Source organism: Rhamphochromis longiceps, linkage group LG11, assembly GCF_057381845.1.
Source record: "Rhamphochromis longiceps isolate RC_006_pf linkage group LG11, R_longiceps_female_GT1.1, whole genome shotgun sequence".
Lineage (NCBI taxonomy): Eukaryota > Metazoa > Chordata > Actinopteri > Cichliformes > Cichlidae > Rhamphochromis > Rhamphochromis longiceps.
This window is the reverse complement of record NC_140567.1, coordinates 32006834-32014928: the sequence shown is the minus strand read 5'-3', so window position 1 is coordinate 32014928 and position 8095 is coordinate 32006834. Positions and strand designations below refer to the sequence as shown.

Genomic DNA, 8095 nt, shown 5'->3' with positions numbered 1-8095 from the left:
CTTAAATAAACCTTTTTTAATTTGTCTAATATCCTGTGGTAACAATCACAAAATGCTGCTTTCATGGCTCAACAGTAAGTTGGATTTATCACATGCATTTCAGACATCCTGGAAACAGAATCATCCAAGAAGCTGCGTGACTGCTCAGACCTAACACACTATGGCTGCGTTCACACTGCAGGTCTTAATGCTCAATTCCGATTTTTTGATCAAATCCGATTTTTTTGTCTGCTCGTTCACACTACAAATAAAATGCGACAGCAAACGCTCTCTAGTGTGAACGCTCAAAGCGGCCCGCATGCGCAAAAGAAGATGTCACACACAACGCGCTCTGTTTAGACCCAGAGCAACAGTATTGTTTGACTGATGGCCCTTAATATAAAGACTTCGGTCTTCACGTTTCCCAATTTTTGCTTTAAGTTATTTTGTTATTTACATAATAATGTAAATAACCTAATAATGATCCTTATTGCTGTTTTAGAGAGGAGCGGTGCTTCAAAGGATAGCTGTAGATTTCTGTCAGAATCTGCAGATTATACAGTACAAATAAAATGTTTACGTTGTCTTCCCAACAGTTTCACTGACATCTACACTGGATGGCCAGGAAGCGTTCGCGATGTCTTCTCGGGCGCTTCTCTGGCGCTGATAATTGGCTTCAGTCTTGTGTCGGTGACGTAAAAGGCGGATTTAATGCGACTTGACCGTTCAAACAGCAGTCGCTTTCTAAAACATCGGATATGTATCGGATTCAGTACCACATACGAAAGTGACCCAGATCGGATTTGAAAATATCGGATTTGCGCCGTTCACACTGTCATAGCATGATCGGATATGGGTCGCATAGGGTCAAAAAATCGGATTTGATGCGCTTTCGCCTGCAGTGTGAACGTAGCCTATGTGACACTCACACCTTGTGGTATGTAAATTGTATATTACCATAATAAAATACAAAATAACCATCTGTTCTCCTGGGAGAAAGTATAATTTAATCAAAGCATACAATTTACGTATGTGCCTATGTGCGTAAATGGTAGCTTTGTTGTGGTTGATTTTTGATTGTATATGCCTTATATTGTAATATTTTTGTTTGTCACCCTCAGATTTGACTGTCCTGAAGCAACATGTGGAAGAGCCCTCCTCTCCAAGTCTAACAGATACATTGTCTGTCTCAACCACCAGCAGTCAGAGCAGTGACACAAGCGATGCCGGACTTCAAATGGTTCAGCCTCTATTGGACAGCATACATGCAAGAAATGTAGATACATTACTTAATAGACTTGTATTTGACTCTTTAGTTGTCATTACTTGAAAAAGCTTAAACACGAAGATAAAACAGATTAGAGAAAAATAATTTGATATAGTATTTCATGTAGTTCATATGTATAATCCACAGATTGAAATTGTTGTTTGGGTTAAAATAGTCTCATTTTTTGTCAATTTTTTTGTTCTTTGTATCAAATGTGTTTAGACAGTGGAGCAGATTCTGACTTCCAAACCAGCAGGGGTGACTGTCATCCATGAGTATGAAAAAACTGGGAGTTTGAAAGATTCCACCAGGCGATTAATGGTGAACATCATTGTAGCTCACATGCGTGAAAAGGAAGGGTAAGAGGAATGATGTTTATTCTATTCATTTTTAAAACTGGCAAGGATCTTATCAAAAAACACTTCTGCTTTTGCAGGAGAACTGTAAGTAAAGCAACGAAGGAGTTTCATGCACTTGGAATCGTGTCACTCTTCCCGTCTTTGAAGGATCCGTACTCCAAAAAGGGATATGTGAGTTTGCTCTGCAACTGTAGTGTGTAATAAGACTTGCTCTCTTTCTCTCTCTCTCTCTCTCTCTCTCTCTCTCTCTCTCTCTCTCTCTCTCTCTCTCTGTCTCTCTCCCTACACATATATATAAATATATATACACACTCTACAATGTATGCAATTTCTTTCTTTCTGTAGGAGCATTTCTATGACATTCAGAGCAACAAAGGTTTTCTTGAGTGGCGTATCAAGACTGTGCAACGTCAATCCAAACCCCCCACTGCATCACAGAACAGGGTGGAACTGAAAGGAGGGCCCACATCACGAAGGAAGTTTGGTTTCACTAATGACCAGCAAACAAGAGATCAATGTATGGAAGCCATGTCTCTTCTTCATCACACCACTGACCAAGATATAGTCTTCCAGAAGATGAGAGAGACATTCTACTATCGTCAGCAGATACTCCATGACCCACAAGAATCAGCAAACATTCTTCAGATGTTTCCTCGGTTTTTGGACACTAAAGGACTGGTAGGTAAACAAATGGGGATCTGAAAAATACTTGACTTAAAAAAATTGATTTTAATGGACATACTTCTCCTTTGTTAGATTTTGCAGGACTTTGCAATGATGTTTGGAGTAGAGACTGCTTCCAGGTTCCTGGAAAAATGGAACACCGGTTTTAAAGACAAGGTTGCCAGGGAAGCCAGAGACCTTAAAGAGACTTGTCTTCTGAAAAGATTGCTGAAATCTGCTTTGAACGAAGAAATGGATGATGCTGATGAGCCAGGTAGTGTCCTAAAGTAACACTTTATTAGTGTAGTAATTTTAGTTTTCATTTTTAAAAGTTATCAAAAAAGCAGCAGTGTGGATAATGTGTGTATGGATCACTTATTTTCTGCTCATACCCTCAACCAGTTTTTATATGTTAGTGAAGTTCAGTTCTGTCTCCCCTTTCCAGCATTAGTATTTAACTCCTTAACACTGTCTGCAGAGTGGGACAGCGACATGGCTTCTCTTCTTGTTCTGCTGCACCTTCTCACGCCACAACCAGCTGGAAGGAAACGGCCAAAGAAGATGAGTGTTGGAGAGGCAATAGATCATCTGGTTAAATTTCACAAGGTTTGTCAAGATAATGTGATCCAGTTCCAGATACTGTGGTTCATGGAACACTTTTTCTTAACCTAAGGGTTTATAAAGTGATGCTTTTTATTGTGTTTCAGTCTTGCCAGAGCCTTGAGGATCACCTCATGAACAATGAAGGAAACCCTCAGCCATATCTCCTGGCCACAGGGACTTCAAAAGCACAGGTTTTCAGCTTCTACATAGTCTTGGATCGAAAGCTTCTTCCATGTCAGTCAGGCACATCACTGGGTGCATTTGATGAGCTGTTCAAGTGCCACTTTGTTTTCAGTGTGAAATATGAAGACGCTCTGTCCAGCCTGTACACATTTTTGCAGACCACTGTGTACAATATTGATGTAGGCACAACAGTGGAAAGTCCAAGAGTCAAAGAGTTGCGAGCAAAGCTGTTGAATAAGTAGTAACCAGGTTATGCATTCAAAATGTTGACCTGCTTTCTCTGTGCTTTATCCTTTGCTACAGCTTTACTTTTGTTCAGACATTTAAAACTAGTTCATGGAATGTATCCTGGCAAAAATTTGAAACTAAAATATGGTCAGATAGGATGTTGTTTACAATTCTCAAGTTATTCTGGATTTAGAAGACATCTGAATAAGATACATGCTACTGTTAGCACATGTGTTCCTCATGAGACCCCTTCTGACCATGATACCCAACAGTTTAGTAGTTCTCAGTGCTTAAATGATGAAACACCATCCACATCATCTCAGTGCCAAAATTCTGAAGCAGGCCCTTCATTCTCAAATCAGAGCAAGGACATGTCTGCCTCCATTATTGCCAGACTTTTAGGAAGTGGTGTACCAAATACTGTAGTTCTTTCTACAGTTCAGAACTTAGAGGAATTTGTGGGAGATTGGCAATCTAATATTCAGGAACAATTATTGACCCTATTACCAGATGACAGTCCCTCCAGATCAGCCATTGCAGATTTATTTAAAAATTTGGACAATCCGTTTAGTCACTTGAATTCTGAAAGCAAATGTAAAAAATATTTTAGAGATAAGTGGGAAATGGTACAGCCAGTTGAATTGCACCTAGGAGTAAGATACGATACTAGACGATGTACCAAAACTAGAACCTATGAGCAAGTCCCAGTAAATGACAAATTCATATATATTCCCATATTGAAAACACTCCAGTTCATTTTTAAGAATGAAAGTATTTGTGAGATGATGCAAATATGCACCCAGTCTGACACATATCAGGACTTCTGTGATGGAAGCTACTTCAAAAGTCATCCTTTGTTTTCAGGTAGCAAGTTTGCTATCCAAGTCCAATTGTACTATGACGAATTTGAGTGTGCAAATCCTTTAGGTTCAAAAAAGGGTATACACAAAGTTGGCTGCCTTTACTTCATCCTTAGAAATCTTCTTCCCAGTCTGAATTCGGCTTTAATGAACATTCATCTGGTATCATTATTTTATGCACAAGACGCAAAAAAATATGGAATTGATGAAATCCTGAAGCCCCTAGTAAAGGACCTGAAAATATTAGAGACAAGTGGGATTGCTGTTCCATTTGCTAAATTTCCTGTATTTGGTACTCTGGCACAAATTACAGGTGATAACTTGGGGATGCATAGCATTCTTGGATTTTTGGAATCGTTTAGAGCTAATTATTTTTGTAGATTTTGCTTAATTGATCAGTCTTCAGCTCAATTAGTTTTCTCAGAGGACGACCCATGTTTAACTCTTAGATCACCAATTCTGAATAACCAACATTATAATAATTTGGTAGATGATCCAACATTAACATCTTCATTCGGCATAAAAAGAAAGAGCATACTTAATTCATTAAAATATTTCAATATTGCGGAAAATTATGCCGTTGACATCATGCATGATATTTTGGAAGGGGTTGGTCAATATGAAGTCAAGTTGCTATTTCAATATTTAATCGAATACTTCATCTCTAAAGATAGCTTGTTAAATAGGATATATGCTTTTAATTACGGCTATATGGAAAAGAAAAATAAACCAACGAATATTAACCTGGATCGTGCAGGGCATGGAATAGGTTTAAATGCATCACAAACACTTTGCTTGATCACAAACATACCTTTGATATTTGGTGACCTGGTACCAGAGGATGATTTGCACTGGCATTTGTTGCTTTTGTTGTTGCACATTCTAAACATAGTTTTCTCATACTCTATCACTGAAGGAATGACTGTGTATTTAAAGCACCTGATTATTGAACACCATAGACTCTTTAAGGAACTATACCCATCAAACAACTTAATTCCAAAACATCATTTCATGGTCCACTATCCAAGGTGCATTCGAAAGATTGGTCCTCTCATTCATATCTGGACCATGAGATTTGAAGCCAAACACAAATTTTTCAAAGACTGTGTTAAGAACTTTAAGAATTTGACTGTATCACTTGCAAGGAAACATCAGTTTGCATTAGCTTATCATTGGGAATGTATGAGTTTAAAAGAAGTTGAGTCTGGTCCAGTTAAAATGCGTTCACTTGAAACACAAGAATACTCAGAAATTATATCTCCATATCTTCATGTTGATTTACAGAACACTGTCAAACTCACAAACTGGGTAAAGTGTAGTGGAGTTGAATATCGTGTTGGGCTTTTTGTTTGCACAGGCACTTATGAAAACATGCCGGTTTTCAGCAAGATAACTTCAATCATTTTACATGATGGTAAAGCTGTTTTTGTTATGGTTGAGCATGAAACGTGTTTCCATGATCATTTTCATGCTTATCAGGTAAATGAAACCATTCCTAAGAAGATACTGGTCCTAGAAAGGGAGAAGTTAAGACATTTCAAAAGTTTTGATGGCCAAATGTCATATGGGTGTGATTCACAATTGTATGTCGTGTCAGACAGTTGCATTATTTAATTTGTTGGCTTAATGGAGACCTTATAGAGTCTTTTTCATGTTAACACTGCATTACAATAAGTGCTTATTCTGTAGTCTTTTTTTTTTTCTTTAATTCGTTTTTTTCCCCCAATATTAGGCCTATCTGACCACACAATGTCTCAACTGTTTAGCTGCCATAATTGTTGCTGTTTTAATGTCGAATGTTACACTATTATAGTGCTGTTACACAGAATGTATGTTAGTCCATTGAATTTTGAATATGATACTTTTGATAAATAAAATTCATACATTCATAATAATCAGTATTGTGTTTTTGTAGTAATTGTCACCCAAAACCTTTTTTCATTTGATGAGTAACACTATAAAAGAGTTAATATCAAAATGAACTCTAGTTATGAGTTACATTTTACTCTTTATGGTAGTAGAAATTTTACTCCATGAGAGTTTAGTTTTAACTCCTATAAAGAGTTGAAAAATCAACTCCCAGAAAAGAGTTACTCTAACTCTGCACTAGAGTTTATTCGATGGTCACGCATGTACACTCAAATGTAGTTAATCTGAACTCCCAGAGAGTTTATTCCAAAGACCAGAATTTGCTGTGTGCGTGTATGTGTATATGTGATTTACTGCTGGGGCCCAGCTGAGTATGTGTAGTGATCAGAGGCCCAATCAGACCCCATGACACACACACACACACACACTAACACACTCATCAGGTCAGATGACGCATCTGTCATCCGTTTAAATGCTGCAGGTTGTCAGTTAAACAGCAGGTTATACTTGTGTGTGTATGTGTGCGACCTTGTGTGAATGACAGCTCCATTACAAATGATACACATACTGTATGTATCATCTCTTCTGCTAAATATTATTCCTCACCAGGTGAGTGTATGGGTTTAAAAAAACAGGTTCACCATGAAAAAGCTGACATGATGGATTTACACGTACACTCTGTATATTTGTGTGCTTTTAGAGGAATAACTAATTTATGGTGATTTATATACAGGAATGCAGATTTTTCTCTGGAAATGAAATCTAAGTTTACTGGCACTGTTTATGACTGTTTTTGATGAAATGCAAAAGAGATTTATTTGGAAATTGAAAGACATTTACTGGAGTCAGGGTGATTTCAATATTTATCATCATGTGAACAAATGAGGCATGTGTCCTGAGATACATCTGGAAATACTAAGTGCGGTGGTGCTAAAGCCCAAAAAGATGAGGCATCGAGTGCAGACTTACGTGCGGTCATAATACATCTGTCTGCATAGATTGCATTTATATGGAGCATTTTAACCTTCACTCAAATGTCTTTACACTTCAAGTCATATAATAACACATTTATATGTTACTGTTATTTTAAAGGCCACATACAGCAAAGCAGAACGAAAACACTGTATCTATGTGTCTATTACTCACAGCGGTGGCACATTAGGGACCATTTTGCAGACTATAAGAGAGCAGTATTAAATCACCAACCTTTAAAATTTGCGGATAATTTTAGATTAACAATGACAGTCAGTGAATGAACAGTTGAAAGAAAAGGCAAAAAACAGACTGAGGTATCAACCCATTATTTAACCACCGCTATCCCACCTGAGCCACGGTGAAGTATGCTTGTGAGACGGCTATAAGAAATAGTAGTATATATAAAGTGCATGTCAATTTATTGGTTTTAACTAAACTATAAAGCATATGCTGCCTCATTCACTTAAAGCTTCACTGGGAATTAGTTATCCCAGCAACCATCAAAACATAGCAAAAGTCATACTTCTTCAGCGGTTCTACACTTGCTCAGCTGTGACTATCACATTAAGGAAAAATGTGGTAGACTTCAGAGTCAAAATTAGTCCGGTTGTTACTCATTTCTGCTGTTGTGGTTTCCATTAAATAGACAGACTCCGGGGATTGCTGTAAGTAACATCCAGCAACTGTTCAACAGTCTCTGTTTTTTGCTTATCCTTTGGCGTTGCTCATTCACTGACTGCCATAGTTAATCCAGTATTTATGCCATGTAGTCACACACTCATGTAGTTCATCAGGTTGAGAAAACATACATACATGCGCTGAGTTTTTCACAGATACAGATGTGATTTTGTCAGTTGTTATGTTGGCCCACTCAGAACTTCACACTCCAATGAGAGTCGAATGCCAGAGCGGAAACACACACGGATACAGAACATAAATAGAGTATAAATGCACACTCTTTTTCACTAGTTACAAATTAGCATGCATTGATATAGACTTACGCACGAACACGCACAGACTAAGACAGCAACAGGCTCTTTTTACAAACACAGAAAGACAAATCATCCTCTTCACACTCCGAGAGTGACAGATCGATTCCCAGTACAGCT

General features: G+C 37.8%; 1 protein-coding gene across 1 annotated transcript; it reads left to right on the top strand.

Moving 5' to 3' along the window:
- The first annotated feature begins 337 nt into the window (after positions 1-337).
- LOC146659580 (uncharacterized) lies at positions 338-5397 on the top strand. Its single transcript, XM_085423673.1, has 8 exons — positions 338-916; positions 1101-1255; positions 1469-1605; positions 1683-1776; positions 1951-2283; positions 2362-2542; positions 2747-2874; positions 2976-5397. The coding sequence occupies exons 2-8, from the start codon at positions 1217-1219 to the stop codon at positions 3294-3296; spliced, it is 1233 nt and encodes a 410-aa protein (XP_085279799.1). The 5' UTR covers positions 338-916; positions 1101-1216; the 3' UTR covers positions 3297-5397.
- Positions 5398-8095: the final 2698 nt, after the last annotated feature.

Excerpts from the sequence above, each read along its gene's own strand:
- LOC146659580 (XM_085423673.1), top strand. The coding sequence starts at position 1,217 with ATGGTTCAGCCTCTATTGGACAGCATACATGCAAGAAAT. Across the intron at positions 2,284-2,361 it reads TTTTGGACACTAAAGGACTG|ATTTTGCAGGACTTTGCAAT; the intron begins GTAGGTAAACAA and ends CTCCTTTGTTAG. Across the intron at positions 2,875-2,975 it reads ATCTGGTTAAATTTCACAAG|TCTTGCCAGAGCCTTGAGGA; the intron begins GTTTGTCAAGAT and ends ATTGTGTTTCAG.